Raw genomic sequence first — 24,242 nt, forward strand, 5'->3', positions numbered from 1 at the left:
TTTTTCAATTTTTTTGTCTTAGTATTTAATCATTTATCCATCCCCTATTTTCACCACACAACATGTCCACTTCCTGAATACATTTCCAATTATCCTGATGCATAAATGATAATGAAAAGTCTCCATGTATGTCCAGAGCAGTAATTAGTCAAGGGCGGGAGAGGCTGTATTAAATTAAGTGACAAAAATAAAAAGCTTTCCTCTTTTTTTTCCCCAACTGTTTGGAGGCTAACAGAAATTTATAAATATTTGTTTCAACACTCTATTTTTAATTATTTAACTAACAGTATTATTTCTATTTTTGACTTGTCTGATAATCTTTTATTGCCTGCCAGTTTTGGGGCTCCATAGCTAATCAAAAAGCCACACATGTCGCTTCTCTCACAGGTCTGAACTCAATAGCATCAAGTAAAGCCTGTATACAGTCATTAAATAAATGCACTTAAGCCTTTATGTGCATATACAACATCAGTGCAGTCAGACAGAACAATAAAAATCCTGTACGCTTAAACACACACACACACACACGCACACAAGACTAATCGACTCATAAACACTCGCTGTGTAGCTGACGGAGAAAATTAAATTAACAGCAAATGTTTCCCACAACTTTTAATATTCATAATCTGCAGCTGAGCGTTTGTTGTTTTTGCACACCTGCCAACTCTCATCCTTAGCACCAGAAAGTAATTACAGACTCACATTTACAAAACACAAAAGACAACTCACACACAAACATGCAAACGGTTGTCATGGCAGCAGCTGTGCCTTAGTCCGATTGGATAGCTGACACCTCACCTGCACTGCAAATTAGTAGTGGAGGTAACCACAGTAACAATGCCATTACTATTCCAGTGGCAGAGCTCATACAGTAGATATGTTGTCATTTTCATGTTATCTATAATAGAGTGTAAAGAACACTGAGAAGATAAGATGTTTTAGATTGATTTCCACTCTACTGAAGAATAAAATAAAATGTTATCTGGACACTGAGGTTCCCCACAGACTCATAATTAAAGCAGCCTCGTGTCAAACATGATTATTATGGTATCGATCGATGATGTGCTTACAATAACGAGGAAGGAAAATCAATCCCTTTGCATCAAGGAGTTTCCAGTGCACAGGAGGGCGAGAGAGATGTGACGTTAGGGCGGCTAATTTGTGAATTTCCAAAGTCTCTGGGGGTATTCTCCCTCGCCCTGCCCTCAGGTTGAAAACACACACCCACACACACGCGCACACACACGCACACACACGAGCACGAGATGTGGAATTAGCCCCCTGGTGTGCAGCCGCCTGCCCCACCCTGCTCCCATGACCCCGTCCCTATAATTAAATGTGTCTCTGTTCTCGCATTCTCGTCGCCTCTTCTGTTTTTCTTTCATTCTAGACATAATTAGCAGTCGCCTTCGCCTTCCCCTCTTCGCCCTCGCTCACTTTCCATACACCCACCACCACCAATACCATCTTCATCATCATCATCATCATCATCTCCCCGTATTCCTTCAAACTCTCTGTACTCAGTGGTGAAGAAGATTCTTTACTTGAGCATACAAGAAAGTCCTGCATTCAAAATCCTAGATAGGTACAGAGGTTTCATCAGCAAAATACATTTTAAGTGTCAAAAGTAAAAAGTTCTCATTCTGCAGTAAACATTATTAGATTGTTAATACTGATGCTTCAATGTGTAAGCAGCGTTTTACTGTTGTAGCTGCTCAAGGTGGAGCTTTTTTTAACTACTTTATAGTGTAGTGCAATGGCTCCGGACCCGGGGGTCGGGCCTCTCCAAAGGGCAACAGGATATATCTGAGGGCTTCTGCTGCATAAATCTGTATTCAGTTTTAAGACTTTCCTCTTCATCTTTTTTTGTGAAATATTGGATCATTTGAGAACTTTAAGCTTCAAACAGTTCCCTGTTATCATTGTATACATTACGAAGGTCCCTTAACCTTAACAAAGTACTTATTTGAACCCAAACCATGATCTTTTTACATCAGAAAACTGTCAGAAAACGCTTCTATGTGTCGTTCTACAAGGCATGGACAAATTCATATTTTTCATTTAATTTGGAGGAACTGTTGTCTAAAAAAATTTAAGAGGAAATCCCCCTCTGGTGGAACTGCAACTCATCGACTTCAGAAGCGTGACAAGGAGCCTCAACTAGATACTGCTTCTTTTAAGAGATCACAAGCTAAACTGGTTGGGAACCCCTGGTTGGATAGCTAAAGTTAAAGTAACTACAATTGTCAGATAGATGTAAAAAAAAAAGTAGAATATTCCCCTCTAGATGTAGTAGAAGTATATAAGGTACCTCAAAATCGTACTTGAGTAAATGTACTTGGTTACTTTCCACCACCGTCTCTGCATCCTCGCTCTCTGTCTGTCTGACAGTCACATTCCTGCAGAGTTAACTGACTTAAAGTAAACTCTGCGGCTGCTTCAGACGCCGTAGAACAACAGAGGCCTCTTGACATTGCGTGCCCTCGTCCTCCATGTCGCCCTGCCCCATCTTCATCCGCTCCTCCCCATCATCTCTCCCCTCCTTTACCTCCTGCTGCTTATGACTCTCTCAACTGGGTGAGTAAGACGTTGTGACACACACACCTATCTGCACCACCCACCCAAAACACCTGTGCCCCACACTGAGATCATCCACTAATCCCTCCCAACTCTCACTTCCTCCTTTGTTACTGCCTCTCCCCTCCGCTGCGCTTACATCAACCTTACCCTTCTGCTCATTAATCTCAACTCTTTACACCTTCCACCCCTCGCTCACATCCCCCCATCGCAGCCCAGACCAACTGCCCTCATCCCCTCTAAACCCCCTCCTCCATCCTCCTCTCCGACTTCCGCAGGAAATTACCTTGTCTGGACTCTTCACATCCACGGCTGCACTTTCAGAGAGAGGCATTATGAGTGAGAAAATAGTCTGGGAGTGGTGTGTGTCTGTACAGAATAGTCTCTGTGTGTGCACAGATTATTAAAGTCTTGATAAACAAATAGCAGGAATCTCAAGGGATCTCTACAAAGATGGTCATATACAGTAGTTACTTTTGACTGTCTAAAATGAAAATAATTTCAGTACTGAGATCCGATCCTGATCCAATCATCCTACTACAACACGTCTGCTATAAAAAAAACAGGTGGCGCATCAATTTTTTATGAAAACTCACAGAAACTTGATAGTCAGAAATCGGCATGGGAGAAAGATAGGGAGAGAAATATTGAAGATGAAGAAAACACCAGTTTAGATAGATAGATGGATAAATGGATAGATGGATAGATAGATAGATAGATAGATAGATAGATAGATAGATAGATAGATAGATGGATAGATGGATAGATGGATAGATAGATAGATAGATAGATAGATAGATAGATAGATAGATGGATGGATAGATAGATAGATAGATAGATAGATAGATAGATAGATAGATAGATAGATAGATAGATAGATAGATAGATAGATAGATGGATAGATGGATGGATGGATAACTTAAAGGACCAGTGTGTAACAATCAGGGGGATCTATTGGCAGAAATGGAATATAATATTAATAAGTATGTTTCCTTTAGAGTATAATCACCTGAAAATAATAATAAAAAGAATCGTTGTGTTTTCGTTACCTTAGAATGAGCCGTTTATATCTACATATGGCCATTTCGGTAGAATATTACAGTTGATCAGTAATAATTTTGTTTTAATTTTGTACGGCACTTTTTAGGCGGACGTTTTACTAGTTACTTTTCGCTTTCAGTCCAAAATGGCAGAAATGTAGCTCTGCTGCTGGGCGCTGACGTTGCGATGGAAAGATGAATCGACTTTCATTTGGAGTGGGTTCCCTCTCTACGGAGTCCGCCATGTTGCACCGCCAGGTTATAAAACCAAACTCTGTTACCTTTTTCTGCTTTGGCCGGAGTCGATAACGTTACTCGCTGCCGTCGCCGCCGCTCTCTCTCTCTTGCTTCACCACTCACTTCCCACGTACACACATATTCTACTCCAAATGACCTACACTACTCTACAACAACTGGCTTCGATGGATGGATGGATGGATGGATGGATAGATCTGTAGATTATCTGTTATGAATAAAGTGGGAGTCATAACCAGTAAACCCATCACACAGACAGAAATGAGGGGCACAGTATTATTATGTGATAATGAGACACACTGATGTGAGTTAAGTATAGGCTACAGTAAGTATGTGTGGACGGGAATGACAGACAGGCGGTGGAGAGGCATCATGGGACACAGCTGAAATCATCACTGAGGACTCTGGTCAGAATATGTTTCACAATGTGACGGCTCAAAAATGTTTGCGGTTGCTGCTGTCAAGCTTCGGGCAACTCAAGAAACCACGGAGAGAAGAGGGAGGATTTATGACAGCTCTAGAATATCTCCGCCTGCTCTTTGTAATCCAGAGGGACTGAACATCACTGGAGGGCAGTGACACCGAGAACAAAAGGTTTACAATGAGAGAGAGAGAGAGTGCGTTAGTTAGAGGGTGTGTGTGGGAGGTGGAGGAAGGAGGGTGAGGAGATATGACAAGAAGAGGAAGAGATCGATGGCGATGAAAGTCAACTATTTGCTGTGCATTTAAGCATTTGTATACCCGCAATCTGCATTCAATGACACACAATGACATCGGCAGACTGTGATGTCACTGTGATCATGTAAATCAAGGTTCCTTTTCCTCTTTTCTCTCCTAATAAAGAGACTCCTGCCCTCAATCCAATTTGCACACAAATGAAATCATTAAAACACGCTTCCCTTGAGACGTTTACCCCCCGAGTTATTAACTTATCTCTAAAAAACACAAGCTCCACATCCCGAAGGAATTAACCTTCTTTGTGTTTTGTGTGTGTGTTTGGCTGATGAAATCCTGATCTGTGTGTGTTTGGGTGAGACAGAAAGTGTGTGTGTGTGTACAAGCCTGCAGGTTTGTGTGTACAAACGATGTGCACACAACAGTATCAGCGTACATGCAGGTATGCGAGGCTGCGTAGGAGAGTCAATTAGGGGACAAAAGAGAGGGGAGCACAAACGACAGGAGGAGAAAGAGTGAAAGAGAGACTCCGGAGAGAAAGAAAGCTCCAACTATTCTCCTCTCCTTTCGTTTCCCTTCGCTGACTTCCCCCCGTTCGGCTCCCACACAGCAGGAATGCACAGGTTACACATGTGTGTGAGAGACAGTGTGTGTATTTCCCCAATATGACGGTATAAAGAGTCTCTTCTGATCAGTTTCAGTGATGGAAAGTAACTCAAGTAATATATTGAACTGAAATATTGTGCTTTTTACTCCACTACACTCAGCTGATAGCTATAGTTTGGCCTACTGGTTACTTTTAGATTAAGATTTTACATTTAAAGTTAAGATTTGTAGGCTTATTTGCTTTCTTGCAGAGAGTTAAAAGAAAACATAGACACCGCTCTCATGTCTGTACGCTATATATGAAGCTACAGTCAGCAGACTGTTAGCTTAGCTTAGCATAAAGACTAGAAACGGTGAAACAGATAGCCTGGCTCAGTATAAAGGTAACAACATTCACCTGCATCTAATCACTAACTCACACATTATATCTCATTTGTTTAATCTGTATAAACAGGATGAAAACGACAATTTGCCATTTTACAGGGGGTTATTTGACGGACTATTTCTTGGCTCTGAGTTTACTTGGGGCCCCTTGCCATATTTCAGATGTTTATGAGATGTTTAAGAGAGATTTCCCCTTTAAACATATCAGATGATTTAATTTAAACAAGGAAAAAGTGAGCATGGCTCACATACCCCCGCTCACTGCTTGACCCCTACTAAAGTAGGGCCAAAGGTTTTGCCCTTTTGGAAGTACTGGAATTAATTAAAATTTTTGAATGTTGGGCATCCTGGACTTCAAACCCCCAAAAGGCAAAACTAGACCACACTGTCAATCATCACACCAAATTTGAAGTTCCTAAGTTAAATAGTTTTCGAGTTCTACTCCGGAAACGAAAGTGTGACACGCGAACGGACGTCCGGACGGAAGGACTACTACGCTGTCGCGGGGGTATAATAACTGTTTGAGGCCCAAAAGGGAAAGGTTAAACTGGCATCTCTTACATTTTGATTTGAATAAATATCTTTTAAGTCACTACCTATTGTCGAATGATGTAACACACTGGTGATTGAGCCTATGGCCCACTGATGAAAGCATTTATATTTGCAGTATTATGAACTGGGTGCCTCTGGTGTTAAGTTACTGATGATGCAAACCGAACATTTCCTTCTGCTGAAGCTTCAAATTAAAAGCATTTAACTGGCAAAACACGAGTTGACTTTTATTATGAGTCACAGGAAATGCAATGTGTTCGTAAGAGGGATTTTTATAGGGGGATATTTATATCCATAAGAAAACACGGACAGCAGAATAACAGTAGAGCAGACAGACAGACTGATGGAAAGACTCACAGCACCTTCCCCTGAACATATTTGCATGTCGGCCGCACTTTGCATGTTGAACTCAAAAGCTCTGTGACACGAAGCTGCCTGGAAAAAAAAATTCTGAGTAGGAAATGCTTTGTTCACCTAAATGCCAGCGTAGATAGCATCAACCAAATTACAAATGAAAGTGAGCAAGACACGCAAAAAAAAACAGTGGTGGAACATCAGTTTTACTCGACTATTTTGAGGTACCTGTAATTTTGAATATTTCCATTTTATGTTATTTTACACCTCCATGACATCGCAGAGGTTCATTTTTACTCTATTGTTTGACAGTTTCTTGGCAGATTCCGATTTTTATAGATTTTATCAGCCTGGTCTCATGAAATGTCGTATGAATAACATACCAATTTCTTAAGTAATTTTGCAATCACAACACTGTTCTTGCTTTTGGCGTGCCATTTCACACCATTTAGTCTGTACTGACTGCAACATAAGCCCATCCACGTGAATATGCTACGCTCGGAGTAAGTGACATAGAATAACGAGCGACGCTCAGAGCAAGTGAGGCAGTGACGTAACATAGAAATCCATAAAAACACAGGACTGTCACCCAGGAGACCGGCGTTCGTGTCCCATGTGAAACCAAAAGTGTTGTTGACTTATTTGAGGTTGCGTTAGTAACGCTTGTGGTGTGTTTTCCCTACTTATGTTACATTGTTTACGTGCATATATTATGTAGTTTATGTACTAATTTTAAGCCAAACCATGAGGTAATCCTAAACTGAAGTAGTTTTGTTGCCTCAACATAACCTTTAACGTTAAGGATGTGGCTTTAAATAACACCCAAAAAGCTGTTTCACCCTGTTAACCCTGTGGCGGGAAATGATGCGAAAAGCTTAAAATGCTTATCATGACGTGGAATGTCCTTAAAAGTGGCATGGTATTTATATGCCTTCCCATGAGATCACATTGATTTTATAGTCAGGTGATATGGTAATGCTGGACTTGTTTTTGTTATTACAGCTAATTTTTACATTGTGGTATTAGTACTTTTACCTAAGCAAAAGATCTGAGTACTAAACTGGAGACATTAACAGTAACTGTAGTTAGTCTACATAATATGTGACTTAAACATTCAGCCACCGGGACACCTGAGCCTCTTTCAATTCAAACTACACAACAGTATGTAGCACTAACATTAACATTTTAGACATAAGTATCAGAGTATTTTGGCTCGCACTCCTCTTCGCGTGTTGATACCAAACATCAGAATACAATCTATGGTTATTGACTGTATTTCTCTTCTTCATGTTTTGAATATGACGGATGAGTTAGCATTTAGCTCAGTTTGTGATAACACAATTATATAAGACTATATGCAAACTTGTGCTATCTAGTATGCAAACAAACAAGATACATTTAAAAGGAATGACAAGAGACATTTGACAAAGAACACCCACACAACTAATGTGGGTCTTTCCCAGCACCAGTCAGCTATATGGCCTCCGGCAGTGAACCTGACCATGAATGAGTTTTAACACTTGACATGAGGATTATAAACGGTGGGGACTTCACTCCATTCATTTCACGTTAACAGTATTTCTATAGCACCTATCATATTGTCATTTGTCACATGTCGTTTTAACAAAAGAGCAGGCCTTAACCAGAGCTAGATTAAGTACTTCTGAGTGACTAAAGGTCAGGAAACATCAGATCCAGTTCCCACAATGTCCGGTAATACGCTGAATATTTACATATAGAGGAATAAGCACCACCTGGTCATTAGTTTTGCCCCGTGTACCTGCCAGCTCACCTTCTCTTCAGCTTTCCATTCATCCTCCTCATTCATTCACTGACTTGTTCCCACTTCTGTCAGATAAACCTTCATCAGGAGCAAACTGAGCGCTCTCTCTTGGCAGCTCGCTCTGTTTCCCCTTCGTCATCCAAACAGATTCAACAGTGAAACCACCAACGGAGAGAGGGCTCAGAGAAATGACCTCGCATTTATGAAGTCTTTGAACTTTTCCCGCCTCAGCGGAGGCGCCGCAGCTAGAACATCCCAGACCGCTGAGTGTCTGTGATTCTAACGCCGGGGTCAAAATGAAGCCACGTCCCTCAGACTATCTGTAAGACTGCTGATGACCAGGGGCGGTGGTTAGCTAAAAGAAATGATCTTACCAACATCTCTAAAGCGACATGATTCACACGTCAACATATTTTTTTGAATTATTGTTCTTGTCATGAGTACTTTCACACAGAACGAGAATATTATGCGGCAAAATAGCGACGCAATATTTTTAGGAACACAGTTGATTTTCTGGTCTTTCACATCGCGAATAAAAGCATCAACCAATCACATTGTGCGTAACGTGTTGAGTTGCACCTATATTTATGAAACAACAAAACGAAGGCTTCATAGTCAAGGACAGCAAACTTTATTACTCCTTTCGAACTTGACAAATGCAGCGCAGACCAGATACACTTCTTCCGTTCTTATCTTTCACAATAAAAGCACTGGACATATAATACTTGCAGACGAATATTTCGCATTTTAGTGTCGTTTAGGGATGCACCGATATCGGATCGGATAACGGGCCGATACTGACTCAAATAGCTGGATCGGATTTTGGTGACAATGGGCCAAATCTATTTAATTCAATTATAAGTTTATATACTATATGCATTATATATTGAAATTTTAATTACTGTTTAAGTCTTGACCAATTTTTTGCTGCATTAAAAGGTTTACACCTGAATTGTAATCCTGTGAAGGCCTTTAGAGGGAGTTATGAAGACTCCCTCTAATGTTTATACATCTTCCCTGACATGTAACTCTTCCCTGACACGATTAAACAGGCAAGAATCAAAATGTTATTTAGCTAGCTTCACTTTAGAGGTGTAGAGAGGCATATTTTTAAACTCTGGACAGAGCTAGGATAGCTGTTTTCCTTGTGTTAGCTAACCGGCTGCTGGCTCTAACTTCACACTAAGTGCAAACTAAGCCAACCTTCTTGTCTGGCTCTCGGCAACAGAACAAATGAGCGCATTACCCAAAATATCAAACTAGTCTTTAATACAGTCTTTAAGACGTTACTGAGGGTGATGAGATGTTTGGACTTGTTCAGCCACAGTTGAGCGCACACATCGAGGGCAGAGACTATCTACCGGGAGATTTATAGTCATCATCAATCATCATCCCATGTAGCTACTGTGGTCATTTACTGCCCAAGAAAGCTCTCCTTTGCACTCTCATTGCCTTGGACAGTATACCGAATCTCTTGTTTGGTGCATCGAAACTATACATGAGACTCACATCATGTTACAGAAACTGAAATAAAAACCATTTGTTTTCAATAACTGGCTGTTAAAAAGTGAGACATCAGTAACCAGAGCAATCACAGCACAGACTTACAGCAGCCTAACAGGGATGAAACCCCCCCGCAATGCAATCTTGATAACATTATATGCAAAACAAACACAACACAACGAATTACAACTTTGCTCACATTCATGAGCAAATACAGACACACACACACACACACACACACACACACACACACACACACACACACACACACACACACACATACGACTGCAGACATTTCCCTGAAGAGATTAGTGGGAGAAAGGAGAAGTGAGGGAGGGCAGGGCACAGAGAGAGAGCTCACCTTTCCTCATAATGACTACGCTCACCTGTTCATCCCCTCACCTGGGGCAGGGGGATCACTCTCCCTCCCTTCCTCCCTCCTCCACCTCTCAGAGATGGCCATGCAGATAAAGCGAGTCTTTCAGCCCAAAACACACTGACGCTGCCACTGTGTGTCCCAGCTCTCTCCCCCTCTCTCTCTCCCTGCAGCCCAGCCCTGAAACTGATCCAGGTTGCCTTTCTGACGGAGAACTTTCTCACACTCCTATACCTGCCAATCACACACCTCGCCGACGTATAGGAGACAAAAAAGTGTGGCACACACGCAGTATGCATACAGCGCACACACTGAAGCGCACACAAAAGCAAACTGTACACAGATAAGGGATGATAATTGGCTCTGGGACAGAGAGTCTCAAAGGTAAATGGGCTGATACTAATCAAGAAGAAGAAAACGAAGCCAACAGTGTGTTACATTCTTGTGTGTGTGTGTGTGTTCAGGTCAGCGTGGATACATTAGGCGTGTATGTGTGTGTGTGTGTGTGTGTATGTGTCACGCTGAAGCTTCACCCGGGTTTTGTGCAATATTAGAAACATTATTGCAAATCGAATTAGAGCCACAAGGCCTTTTGTTGCCATTTCTGTTATACTTTCATTATGAGAGAGAAGTCAACCATGCTGAGAGCGATCAAAGGCTAAAAGACAGAGAGAAAGAAAAGACTGCAGGAGGAGAAAACTAAGAACCAAACAAAACCTCTGCAATCCCTAGAATAATTGTGGCTCACTCTGTCGTGTCCTTGCCAAGTCGCTTGAAAAGGGATTCTTCTCTAACTCTAGTTTTATTGATAAACAAGTATTAATTGCTGAAATAAAGAGTCCAGTAAAGAAGTGAGTAATGGGTGATGACGGAGGGATGGACTGATGGATTTTTTTGATCTTAAGAGCTGTGCCATATGAGAATATTTGTGTTACTGCTTCTTGTAAGGATTCCAGGGCTCAAAGCAAACTAAACAAGTTGAAATGATTTGATATACATATTAGGACTGCACCTTATTTTAATAACCGTTCATTTTATTTTCTAGATTTAATTGATTTATGATTTGGTATGTAAAATGTCAGAAAACAGTGAAAGCCTAGTGGATGTCTTCACATTGCTTGTTTTGTCTGAACAACAAAGAGTTTCAGTTTAGTATCATAAAAAAACAAAGAAAAACACCAAATATTCATATTTGAGAGGCTAAAATTGCTGATTTATTTTTGCATTTATGGCTAAAATTGACTAGAATGACTTAGCAATTATCAAAATCTTTAATTGACTAATGATTTCAGCGCTAATGCTTATTAATGTGATATAACAGTAAAGATGAAAGCATAAATAATCCATAGTATGGGCTACAACTGTACCGATCGGATTTTCACAACACGATTATTGTGGCCAAAATAATTCACAATAACGATATCATAGCAATATCTATAGTAAATTTGAAAAAAATAATAATAATACTATCAGTCAAATTCATCTTTAACTTTGTTTATTGTGCGTTTTATGTCTTTTTTTGTCAAATTAATTCAACTTAAAATGCAAGTGTATGGAGGTGGAGAGAGAATCTGTGACCATAACTGTACAAAAGCGTGATTTAAGAGGTGCTGGATTATTTACACTATATTATCATATGTGTATTATTAATATCAATATGTAATTTCTTAAATGTCACGGTTATTGTTAATACCGGTATATCGCAACACCTCTAATATGGGCTAACAAACACTATTTAGTTTGAAGCGGCCAGATAAAAAAACTCCTTCATCCCTATTTAATTACTAATATTTGTTTTTTCTTAGCTTCTTCCTGCACAATTGGGAAAAAAACTACAAAAAGAGAGAGAGGGAGGGCTAGAGGAGGAAAGAGAAAGCTGGATTGAATGATCGATTTCTCCTTCTCGGCCACACTCGCCTGCTGTTGTGCTAATGGCAGATTAATTGGTCTGCTCTTTAATGAGAACACAAGATGGAGCAGCCGGCAGCGTGATGTTTGATCGAGACGCAGATTGTTCGATACGCCCCAAAGGAAGCAATCAGAAGACCAGAAGTTCTTAACTAGAGTGCAGAAAGTTCAGTTCTGGAGGGAGGGAGGAAAGGAGGGAGAAAGGGGACAGAAATATGCAGAGGAAGGAAAAGACGTGACTCTGAGGAGATCAGGGATGAGAGACATTACTGCACATAGGAAATAGCAAACTACAAATGAGATTCTACAATATTGTGGAGTAATTTCTTTTATCATCTATTACTGTAATCATATTTTTTCATATTTTGAATCCAGGAAAATGTTTAGCTGAGGTGGTAAAGCGTCTCATCTGATGATCCTCTTATTTAGATGGTCTAAACATCTTGTGACATTTTAGAAGGAAGTCTACTTGTGATCTCTCGTCATGGGTTACGGCCTCAGTGTGACCAAACAAAGACTTAGTTTTCCTTCTCAAATTGTTCAATTTGAATGACTTTTAGAGATCTGAAGATGAACAAATGCAGTATTTCACAGCACAGTGGTGCTTTGAGCTAATGTCGATGGTAACAGGTATCATTTTTACCATGTCCACCATCTTAGCTTAGCCTGTTAGCATGCTGACATTTGCTTATTACCACTAAATACATAAACCAGAGTTTTGGAAACATTCAAATTTGAGTTCCTGGTCACGAACTATTGGTCTAAACAATCGCCATTCGTTAAACTTGTGATGATTCCTGCGTGAAATAGTGCCTCTGTTTTATCCTCATTAGGATTAATGTTTTACTTCATCAAATTTTTTGTGGTGGTGGTCTTCGTTCCACCTCTGCTATAATTTGATCCACGATTTTGTTGTCTAAATTAACACTACAAATCAAAGATTTGAAAATGTGACTTCCTGTCAGCAGGCAGTCAAATGTGATGGGCATTAAACCTGAAGTAGGTGAGATTGGAGCAAATATGATTTTAAAAGGTTATTTTTATAAAACTATACACGCTATATCGTGACAGTAGTACATGAAACAGGTAACCTGGAAAAAAATCATGTGCCTCTGTGTCCTCTGGTGCTCCTAACAGCATCTGCAAGATTTCACAGACCGGAGGAAAACAAGCAGTCAGAGCTGATCTGAGGTCTGCTGTCCATCTGCTGTCTATGAGAGTCGGCTGTCTACTCGCAAACTCCGACCAAATGGTCAAACTACGTCGTGCTGATCAAATATTAATCAATATTATGTTACGTTAATGCCTATTTCTCGCCTCAAATGTTTTCAGAATCATCTCGTAGTGCACGGTTTAGCTGTAAAATGAGAAAGTTTGTGACACGGCAGCCATGTTGAGATCTGTTGAAGGAATGCCAAGTTACGGTCACATGACTGGAGCACAGCCAATAGGAACGCTCTCTCAATGAAATGACCTGTGATTGGTCAAAGTCTCCTGTCACGGGCTAGATTTTTTAAAGCCTGAAAACAGAGCCATGAGGAGGAGCAGAAGTCTAGTTTTCTCTCAGAGCACTTGAATTACAATATGCTGAAAGGTTATTATGGATTTGTTGCCCAATGATGCCAAAAATATACCGCCTACTGCCACTTTAACTATAGTCAATTTAACAGGAGCATTGTTCCATACCTAAACAGATATTGTGATATGGACTACTATATCAATTTAAAGGGTGTTCTAGTTATTGTTATATGTCGTCCAGCCCTCCAGCACTTTCACCCTCACTCAGAGAAGGACAGAAGAGGTGTAAAAGCATGTGAGTCTGAACTCGTCATTGTTATTCCACTCTAGCCTCAGTTTGAGTGTATTGTACTTGAAGCTTAGCCCGTTCCCTTGGTAACCATACTGATAACCAGCACTGCCCCTGTACTCACCGGCCACGCGTATTTGAAAGGAATGACAATGTGTCCATTAGTCCCATCCTCTCCTCCTCCTCCTCCTCCATCGTGTCCTCGGTGACGGAGAGACTGGGAGTTTCCACCCAGGATCCCTGTGGTGCCTGACCCGAAGGTGCAGGTTCCAGTTGGTACGACCCGGGCCTGGTACTCCTTGAGGCAGACTTGGAAGAAAGTGTCACATTGGTCCCTGGCAGAGCAGCGCTGCCCCCCGCTGGCCTGGAGGTCGCAGCAGTCTCCGGTCTGCAGAAGTCCGAGGGGGTTCTGGAAGTAGTGGATCTGAAGCTCGAACATCCCGACTGCACACACGGCCTGAGTCCAGAGAGAGGAAGAGCAGAGAGCAGAGAGTTACATTAATATTTCATCTGTTATTAAATAAACATGGAAAGACATGCAATTACAGTATGCAAGTTCTCACTGTAGTGATGCAACATCACCAGAAGTCAACAGGTGAATTATGAGTTATTTAGGGTTGTGTGCTGGGACTTTTTTTTTAGATGGCTGCCTCGATGGTGGAGGAAGCAGAGGTTGTGGCTAACTGAGATTGTTGCAAAGTTATAAGTGGTGTGGGTTTTTTAAATGAAGAGGTATTCAAGCTGTGCTGTCTATGAAAGCTATAGATACCAATTAAGCTTTGAAAATGGACAGAAAGCATTTCAGAAAGACAGATGAAAGAAACCTTTGGTGAGAAATGAAAACGAGTGGAACATAAGCTAACTTGAAAGTGGGCAGGATTTTAAGTCTGCAACATTTTGGGAAATACGCTCATGAGCTTTGTTGCCAAGAGTTAGATTTGAAGTTGTGACTTTCAGCAGTGATGGGCCTTTTTCACAGAAGACATTTTAACTTGTCACAGTAAGAAAAGGGGCAAATAATGGCGTAAATAATCAAACTTATGATTGCTGAATTCCATTGATTTCAGGTTTGTGGTATCTTGCATACTGGCTCACCGTCACTCTCACTGGGACACTTGAATAGAATGGAGCCATCGTTAGCATTACTAGTAACACCTGTGCTTTTCCTACTATACCAAGTCCAAATGTCTGTGAATGTGAGAATGGCCTATTGCAGAATAATCACCAGCCAAGAAATATCCAGCAGACAACCTCCCATACAGCCATAAATTGATGTTTTTTACACTTGTAGCCTACAGATTAAACAAACTAATATAATATGTTAATTTGTGAGCTTCAAACTACAAAGCACTGGTGACTAAGCAGATTTTTTAGACAGCTACGCTTCCGTAACGACGCCAGTAGGGCACAACAGAGAGACTCACATGCACTAAAAGCATGCAAAGCCGGCCCGGCTATGTCAACAAAGCACAGAGAAGCTCAGATTACAACACACACAGAGAGGGAGAGCGACTTCATTCTCTGCTCATGTAGACACTACTCCTCTATATCTTTACATGGCAAATAGTTGTTTGCGGCTATATTATTACTCTGAATTTTATATTTGTTTCTTGCTGTGAAGGACTGATATTGTTGCCAGATACAACAAAAGAGCCACTGCTCATCACAAATTATTGATGACCACTGTAAGGACACGCAACTCTTCAGTTGCAATGGTCTCTTCATGCAACATCCAGGAAACTAAATCACATTTCTGGCCACAAAACTTCAACTGATGCAATGAATGTCACTTTGTCAGCAAAGTTATTAATGACAGATGCATGGGAACAAACACTGTAAACTCAGAACAGATCCAGAATCCTTTCGCACGTCACACTTGTGCTTTAGATGTCTTGTCCTTCAATAAGGAATTTCACCTGATAGAAACATTATATCTAAAATATGCAATTGTGTGTGATTCTGGTTTCTATTAGAGAGCAGACTTTCATGTGTCCTGCAATGTGCTGTCTCGCTACTTCTGGGACTCTTTAGCAGCCTGCATGTCTCCTCTGTATCATCTCTTTATCAGTTTGTAACAAGACGGCTACTCTGTCAAAAAGTAAGCACAACTACAAGCCAAGTATACCTTTCTGTAGGTCTATAAGGCAAGAATACTGAATTATACTTTTCTTAAGTATATCTCGATCAAAACATTAAGTACAAGTAGACCTATAAGCCAGGTGTACTTAGACTTTTCTGTAAACTTGTCAGTATAAGTCAAGTATACTTAGACTTAGACTAGACTAAAAAGTAAACTGAAAGTATAGTCTCTCATTTTAATTTTAAAAGAAGTATACACTAATAGCACACCTGAATAAACTTCTTTTTGGTAAGGGCAACAGTCGTCAGACACCAAGTGAGAGAGAGAGAAAGAAAAGAAATGAGGACATAAGTTTGATTCCCACAACTCTGACTGACCTTCAATAGAGGATAAAATCTAACTCTTCTAACCAGTCATGCAGAGATAGTGCAACATTTCAACCGCCATACAACCCTGTTTATCTCTCGACTTCCTTGTCTTTCTTTTTCTTACACCACCTTTGTGTCACCACCACTCCCTCCTTCATTTCTCACTCTCTCTTCCCAGGGGACGATGGCACTGAGGGGTCTCCTCCTCCTCCTCCTCCTCCTCCTCCTCCTCCTCCTCCCTTCTTTCTCTATCTGGGAACGAGCTGTAACGCTCCTGTCATTTCTCTTTCTCTGGTTATCAACTCTGTTCTGCATTGTTGCCATGCTCCTTTTCATCCGCCTCCCTTTCTTTTCTCTGTGTTCCCTCCCTGGGTGGAGGGGACACACACACACACACACACACACACACACACACACACACACACACTAGCGTTAACAAGACCCCCTGGGAGTCTCAGAGCACCGGGGTCAGGTATGTGCGTATATGCATGTGTGTGTGTGTGTCTGCTCCTGTCTGTCTGTATGTCACTGTAGCAGAATGAAAAAATGGCTTTGGGCATCTTCCAACAACTGCAAACACAAACACTGGTATCTCAGTTTGCCATGAAACCTCCACTGATGAATAAATCTGAATAATGCACAGCCCTTTTTGGCATCATTGCACAAACTTCATTATTGCTCATTAAGTCCAAGAGTCATGTATCCCCAGCGGTGTAGTCCGCTCCATCACGGACAGAAATCACTACAACCAACAAGCTCTCATGTGTCCGCTGCATGTCCAACGCTGAGCCAGAATCTCAGTCGCCCCATTGTGTTTGGCTAGCGTGTCCCTCTCCTGCCCCTGTCCCTGAGCTGAGAGGGGGTGAGGGGGTGAGGTGGGAGGGTCAGGGGGATGGAGGGAAGGGGGGAGGAGGACTGGTCTACATCAAAAGGCTTGTGGAGATACAGTGGCGCTCATCACTCTACATCCTCCTTTCTTCCTCTCCTCCTCTCGCTGCCCGAGCCATTCCCTGCATACCAGCATTTCAGCGCTCAGTCTGACCAGAGACACACACACACACACACACACACACACACACACACACACACACACACACACACACACAGCAAACTGTTTGTTGCTGATATCCATCAGTTATGTTCAGCTTCCCGTTCTTGCACGATTAACTATTGTTGTTTTTGCACTTTAATGTTAACATAATGTTTTATTGTTTGGTTTGGTCATGTCATGTCAATAAAGCCTCTTTGATTGAATTGAAAATTGAGAGAGAGAGCGAGAGACCGAGCCGAGGCCCAGATGTCTCTGCAGAAGAGTGTTGGGCAGTTAAAGGGTCGTTACACCCAAAACTCAGGGTGGCTCTCAAACAAATCCTCTCCATCTAAAGACATTCTGTGAACGGCAGGTGAGACCGTTATAAAGTAGTGCAGCAGTTTGAACAAGAGGAAAGGGTTAAAGGAAAAGTTACAAAACCATAAAAACACAATAATAAAGCAACATTTTTCTTCTTTAACAAAGAGCTGCAGTTTGGATGAGACAGCTGTGGTTCACATTAGTAAGAGCGTCAAACAGTACAAAGCAAACAAACAGAATGAAACAAAATGAAATGTTAAGCCTGATCAATATGTTTCAAATATCAAATATTTTAAATATGACTCTGAGAGTGAAACTGAGAGTTTCTTTGTGCCTAAATATCATATGTGATTCTATTCGGGAAGACATTATTGCTTTCAAATATATTTTTGTGGCACTTCAAATGTCAATGTAGAGCTGAAATAATTACTCAATTAATCTATTATTTGATGAGCAGAAAAATTATGGGAAACAATTTTGATAATAAATTAATAATTTAAGTAATTTTTCATTGAAAAATGTCAAAACACGGCTGCTTCCAGCCTCTCAAATGTGAATACTTACTGCTGTTCTTTGTCTTATATGACAGTAAACTGAATATCTTTGGGTTTAGAGGTATTGGTCAGACAAAATAAGCTTGGAAGTCACCTTTGACTCTGGGAACTTGTGTCAACATTTATGACAATTTTCTGACATTTTATAGACCAAATAATATAAAGTATTTGGCAGATTAATTGATAATGTAAATATGTGTTAGGTGCAGCCATGTACCACTGAGCTTTAGTCAGTATCTCAACACCTCAGCAAATTAAACAAACTATATCCGGAGGGATGTGTTGAACTCTGGTTCGAAAAACAGGTTTCCTTCAGTGTTCAAATCATTTGCTTATGACAGCATGTGACTTATGACAAACACATGCTCTGTTTTATGAGAAACAGTATGCTTCTGATGTGAGACACATTTCAGAGAGATCTGATGATAAACGAATCAAATTTAACCTTTTGAATCTGACAAATTGAAACCCACGTTGTCACAGTATCCATCACTCTAAACTGCAGTGTGAGCCTTGGGAACAACTCACAACATGATGGACAGTCATCAAGCTTCACTTATGAGTCACTATATAAGCAGTATGTCCTCATGAACATGATCTCCTGTCTTCTGCATCACTAAACAGTCACAAGCAGCAGCAGAGGACCCAGAGTGTGTGTGTGTGTTTCTCTCGCTGCAGTGCAGTCAGAGAACGGAGGGAGTGGAGTGTGTTGTTCTTCAGCTGTGAAGAGGTTGCAGAGGTGGAGAGAGAAACACACAGAGCTGCCCGAACGTTCAACATTCACACGACCCCGGAGTTTATTCGGCTGTGGCCCCGGGCTCCACAAACACCCAAGACACAGATGCTGGATGTGAGCTCAGTGTTTAGAAACAACACACACACATGTGCACACTTTGGAGCACCTCTGGGCCTGTTCTTGCAACGGCTGGGTGCTGTCACACATCATGTGCATCCTGATCAGACCAGTAGCATCTTGACAGCTCGCAGGGCCAAAAAAAAGGGAAAATAATAAAGTTTTGCACCTTCATGCCCAATATTGTACTGGCAGAGAATCCAATGCATTCCATTCTGCCAAAATAATCCACATGATGCCATAAACTATAAGCTTGTCAGAATAATTTATACAAGTTGCTGCACCTGGCATGCTGTTTCCTACACAGCACTAAAACAAGTCTATACAACCATGAGATATAAAGACAGAGGGAATAGGAAACAGTCAGAGAAACGACTGAGCATTGCAAATAATGTACAAAAATGAAATAAAATAGATAATGCATCAGCAGGAAAACGTGCTAAAGATGGAGATGCAGAGAAATGCAGATGCAGTCACTCCTTTATTAGCCAGTGAATGAGGAGTGGTCGCTGAACTGAAGGGTGTGTGGTGCGTAATTAAGGTGTTATTTATCCTGCATAGCCTGTTTCCCTGTAGGAGCCATCACAGTCCCTCAAAAAGAATGAAGGGTTTTATTTAACACTGAAATCCCCAAATTAAATTATGTTACACACATTATGCCTCGTTTACATGGCACATGCACTATCTGCCTTTAAACATGCACTATCTGCAACCATCCTGGACTCAAACCACTGGTGCACTTTACACTTACTTTACACTATACATCCTATATACCACTTCATAGACTGCACATATGTACATATTATATTTATTTATTGACGGACTGTATACACTATGTTCACCCATTCACTCTGTATCTTTTATATCTCTATTATTGTTTTTATAATTTTTTGTATACCTTTACCTCTCCTGTGTTTCACTCTTGTTTGCTGATGTTGCTGCTTTGACACCTGAATTTCCCTCCGGGGATTAATAAAGGTTCATCTTATCTTATCTTATCTTATCTTACACTTTTTTTATAATGCTAAATATAAAATGTGATTTTTTCTCAAACATTCTTATGCCGTCTCACATTTGTGCTGTGAAATTTGCAACCCCATGCTTCTAAAATAGGATTACTATAGTGTTGCGTGGGATAATAGACAGCAGTGGGCTGAAACAACAGGTGGGCACAGCGCCATGTAGGAGCAGACTGAGGGCAGCACAAAGAGGGTGTGTGTGGACTCCATTATTGACTGTGATGAGAAATACAGGCTAAAAAACACAGTTTAAAAGTCATAGCTCCAGGGGGGGTTTAAGTACATGCCCGCACCAAAATAGCACTTAATCGGTGGCTTACCTGCGGTTGAATCGTGAGTGCAACGAGAAAAATCACAGTCCGCTGCAGGTGGAGGTGTCCCCGGTGTCCCCGGTGTTGGACACTCCTCATGTCTGGCTCTCCGGTGATCTTTACGCTCCTTGTCTCCAGATCGAGTCGGGTTGCCTTGCGCGCAATTGCGCTCTCCATCCTTGCGTCAGGGGATTGCATGGGGACCGTGCTGCGCGCTTTGGCGGTGCTGGTGTCCCTCTCTTCCTCCTCTTCCTCCTCTTCCTCCTCCTCCTCCTCTCTCCGTCCGTCCGCCCAGCTCTCCCTCCTCTCTCTCCGGTCTTTAAACCCTGGAGCTCCCGCAGAGCCACTTCATCGCGTCCAAGTCGGAGAAACCATAGCTATACCTCTCTGTCTGTCTCCTCTTGGATTTATCCCCCACCCACCAACCAACCCACAAAACACCTGATCACCCCCTTTTGCCGCTGTGTCCAGGGTGGATTTCCACACACCCACACAAACACATAAACACACTCCCCTTTGCGCTGTATTCCTCCCACCAACCACCTGCGTTAAGAGGCTTTAAAAGGTCCAATCTGCCGGCTCACTTGACTTGAACTCTCATCCCAATTAGCTCACACTCTCTCTTCTTCTTCTTCTTTTTCTCCTGTCTCTCTTCAAGCCTGATCCACACACCAAAAAAAAAAGGCTAAAAAATAAATAAATCTATATCCCTTCTACTTGGTGATGAGTGCGTAAAAGCCAGCAGGCAACGAAGTTGCGTCTCTCCAGCGGAGTGATTTCACTCTGCGCTCTTCTCATCTAAGCGGTGTGGGAAACAATGAGAGAGAGAGAGAGAGAGAGAGAGAGAGCATGGAGGGTGTGTCCTCAGGCAGGGAATATCCGTCTTTCAGCTCTTGTCCGGATGGTTCCCATGCAGCGCACCAATGCGCTCAAACCTTTCTCTCTCTCTCTCTCACTCTCTCTCTCTCTCTCTCTCTCTCTCTCTCTCTCTCTATACACTTTACGCAACCTGCGGACCAACCCCAAACTTTTATGTCACATTTACGCATGGGATTATTCCTGAATGCGTTTCAGTTCTCTCTTTGGTTTCTGTTTCCTCTCTATACCTTTTGTGGCACCTCGTCGGTTCCTCTCCTCCAGTTTCAGATCTGCTGTCGCTTCAAAGCTCCGCCGTGCCAATTAACTGCTGCTCAACAGTTGTGCTCTGCAGGCTCGAGTGGCCTCTGAATGAGGAAAGTTTTCTATAGGCGTTTGAACATGAAGCCCTCTGTAATTAAAATACCGCTCTGCTATACGGATGGCGACATTGAAGTTATTCTAATATTATAATGTTATTCATTCATTCATGGTTTATTTAATAGGGACCAATACAATGTACATAGACAACTTAAAAGCAGCTATCTGATGCCAGTATCATAGTGCTTATAGCGGATGCTAATTTGCAACACCTGTCCCTAGAAGGGCTTTTTGTGAAAATAAGAGATTAAAACAGGAATGGGTACAGAAAAAAAAAAAAAAATACAATAAAGCACACATTTAAAAACATTACATGAAATACTAGACATGAATACAGGTTTGTCGCTGAATTAACCAGGATTCTCTAACCACTGGCGCACTTTACACTTACTTTACACTATACATCCTATATACCACTTTATAGACTGCGCATATGTACATACTACATTTATTTATTGACACACTATGTTCACCCATTCACTCTGTATCTTTTATATCTCTATTATTGTTTTGTTTTTTATAATTTTTGTATACCTTTACCTCTCCTGTGTTTCACTCTGTTTGCTGATGTTTGCTCCTTTGACACCTGAATTTCCCACCGGGGATTAATAAAGGTTCATCTTATCTTATCTTATCTTATTCACACAAAAAAGAAAGCCAGGAAACAGACATAAACTGGTTAATTTGGAGAGTTTTTCTCCTAAAGATGATTTACGCGTATGGTCATGGCACACGTGGCACAGGTGCGCACTCATCACCACCTGCACACTGATCTTCATACCCGCATTTATGATTAGACTTGTTGGCTACTGTGCGCACATGCCGCTGCTTAATGATGATGATAAATGCTAGCCGGGTGAGCGCATAAACATAAAGGCATCTTTTCAATATTGGCACCGGTCACATGGCATACTTTCCACATCTGACTTCCAGAGCTTGCCTCGTTGGATCCAGGACCTCCTCCACACAATGCACCTTCTTCATCGGAGGGCATCTAATGAGATTCTGCCTCCTTGTTGCTCCACAGCTTCCCTGACAACCGCTGGTGTTTCCGCGGCTCTGCGGTGACCTCCTGGAGCAGAACAGAGGGCTCTTGAGGAGCAGAGGGTTCATTTGCATAGCTGGAGCAGTGACCTCCAAAACATGAGCTGAATTATAACGAACTGTCCGGAAATACGCAGACATCACTGGGTCTACTCAGAGGCTGCATGTGTGTGGGTCACCTGAGGAAGAAGAGTCACCAAAAAATCTGCAGCCTTCACCCTCTGTTTGGGTCTAAAGGGAAGTGTTGTGAGCTGTGTGTTTGGCACCATCTAACGGTCACATGCGTCCTTTTTATGGAAGTTTTTATTGGACTTTATTAGTTGTATAATCCACAGAAGACATTCCACAAATGTGTACCATGATCTGCAAATATTTCCCTATCCATAAACATTTATTTTTGTATTTGTGTTGTGTAACGTCATATCCACAAAAAAAACAGGGCGATTTGCAAATACGCATAACTTTTACATGCAAAGTGATATATACAAGATATTTGAGGACGTCATCTTGGGCTTTGGGAAACACTGATCGACATTTTCACCATTTTCTGACATTTGACAGATCAAACAACTAATCGATTAATCAAGAAAATAAACAGATTAATGGACAATGAAAATAATCGTTACACACAATCGTGTGAAATGCTTTTTGCTGGGAAGCTCCATTAAAAAAAGTAAGTTATATACAATTAAAAAAAAGGAAATACTAAAGGCAAGACACATTCTATACACATTTTGCCAAATTTCAGAATGGCATATTTGGATCCCCTCTTGTATTTAAAATAAAAGGTCTGAGGGTTTGAGGGGTTTAACAGCCACACAGCATGATTGGCCACTCACTGGCTGGTCTGTGGTGTTTAAGGGGGATAAAGACTAGAAATGTGAACAACTCTTAAAGGGGAACACAACCTAAATTAAAACAAATCCTATATGTTATTTTAATGGCCTAGTAAAGAAACCAGAGAATTAAGTCTCAAACTTGTGATGTCATCAGGTATAAAGTGTGGAGCTGCTCCATAGACAATGAATGGGAGGCTGATTTTGTGTACCGACAGAATGTTTTGGTTTTTTTATACCCAAATAAGCTTTATTCTTTTTTAGTGTTGTCAGTTGTGAAACAGAAAATGTTCCCATATACTCAGATCACTCCTCTGGGTGCTCTCAGTGTCATCTAGAACATCTCTCCCCATTCATTGTCTACGGAGCAGCTCCACACTTTATGCCCTATGACATCACAAGTTTGAGTTTTAGCACTCTTGTTCGTGGATTTAGGAGGGTTTTGTTCATGTTTACTAATATTTTTGGACTGTCTTAGACCAAAGGAACAATATGTATGAATTTTGAAAATGGGCGTAGTTCCCCTTTAAATGTCAAAGAGCTCCTATGGATGCAGATCAGCACCGCCACTAGCTGATTTTTTTATCTCACTCACAGTCACAACTCCCACGCATAACCCACCAGATAAGTAGAAGTTGCCTTTCAGTCCCTGCAACTGAAAGATCACTGTGTTGGTGAATGGGGAAGGCACTAGGCATGCTGCCAAGAGCATGCGACACACACACACACACACACACACTCTCTCTCACTCACTCACACATGGCGCCCTG

At 41.4% G+C, this 24,242-nt stretch overlaps 1 protein-coding gene across 2 annotated transcripts in view; it reads right to left on the bottom strand.

The window, feature by feature from the left end:
* LOC141771663 (uncharacterized) overlaps window positions 1–21,179 on the bottom strand; it is a 50,383-nt gene extending 29,204 nt beyond the window's left edge. Inside the window, exons 1-2 of one of the 2 annotated variants that reach the window (XM_074642163.1) lie at window positions 20,366–21,179; window positions 13,945–14,277 (exon numbers count right to left, since the gene is read on the bottom strand). In XM_074642163.1, coding sequence (XP_074498264.1) covers window positions 13,945–14,277; window positions 20,366–20,554 — 522 coding nt within the window. In that variant the 5' untranslated portion in view covers window positions 20,555–21,179. The remainder of the gene's footprint in view (window positions 1–13,944; window positions 14,278–20,365) is intronic. The other variant, XM_074642164.1, reaches the window with a different exon arrangement.
* Window positions 21,180–24,242: the final 3,063 nt, after the last annotated feature.

Source organism: Sebastes fasciatus, chromosome 7, assembly GCF_043250625.1.
Source record: "Sebastes fasciatus isolate fSebFas1 chromosome 7, fSebFas1.pri, whole genome shotgun sequence".
Lineage (NCBI taxonomy): Eukaryota > Metazoa > Chordata > Actinopteri > Perciformes > Sebastidae > Sebastes > Sebastes fasciatus.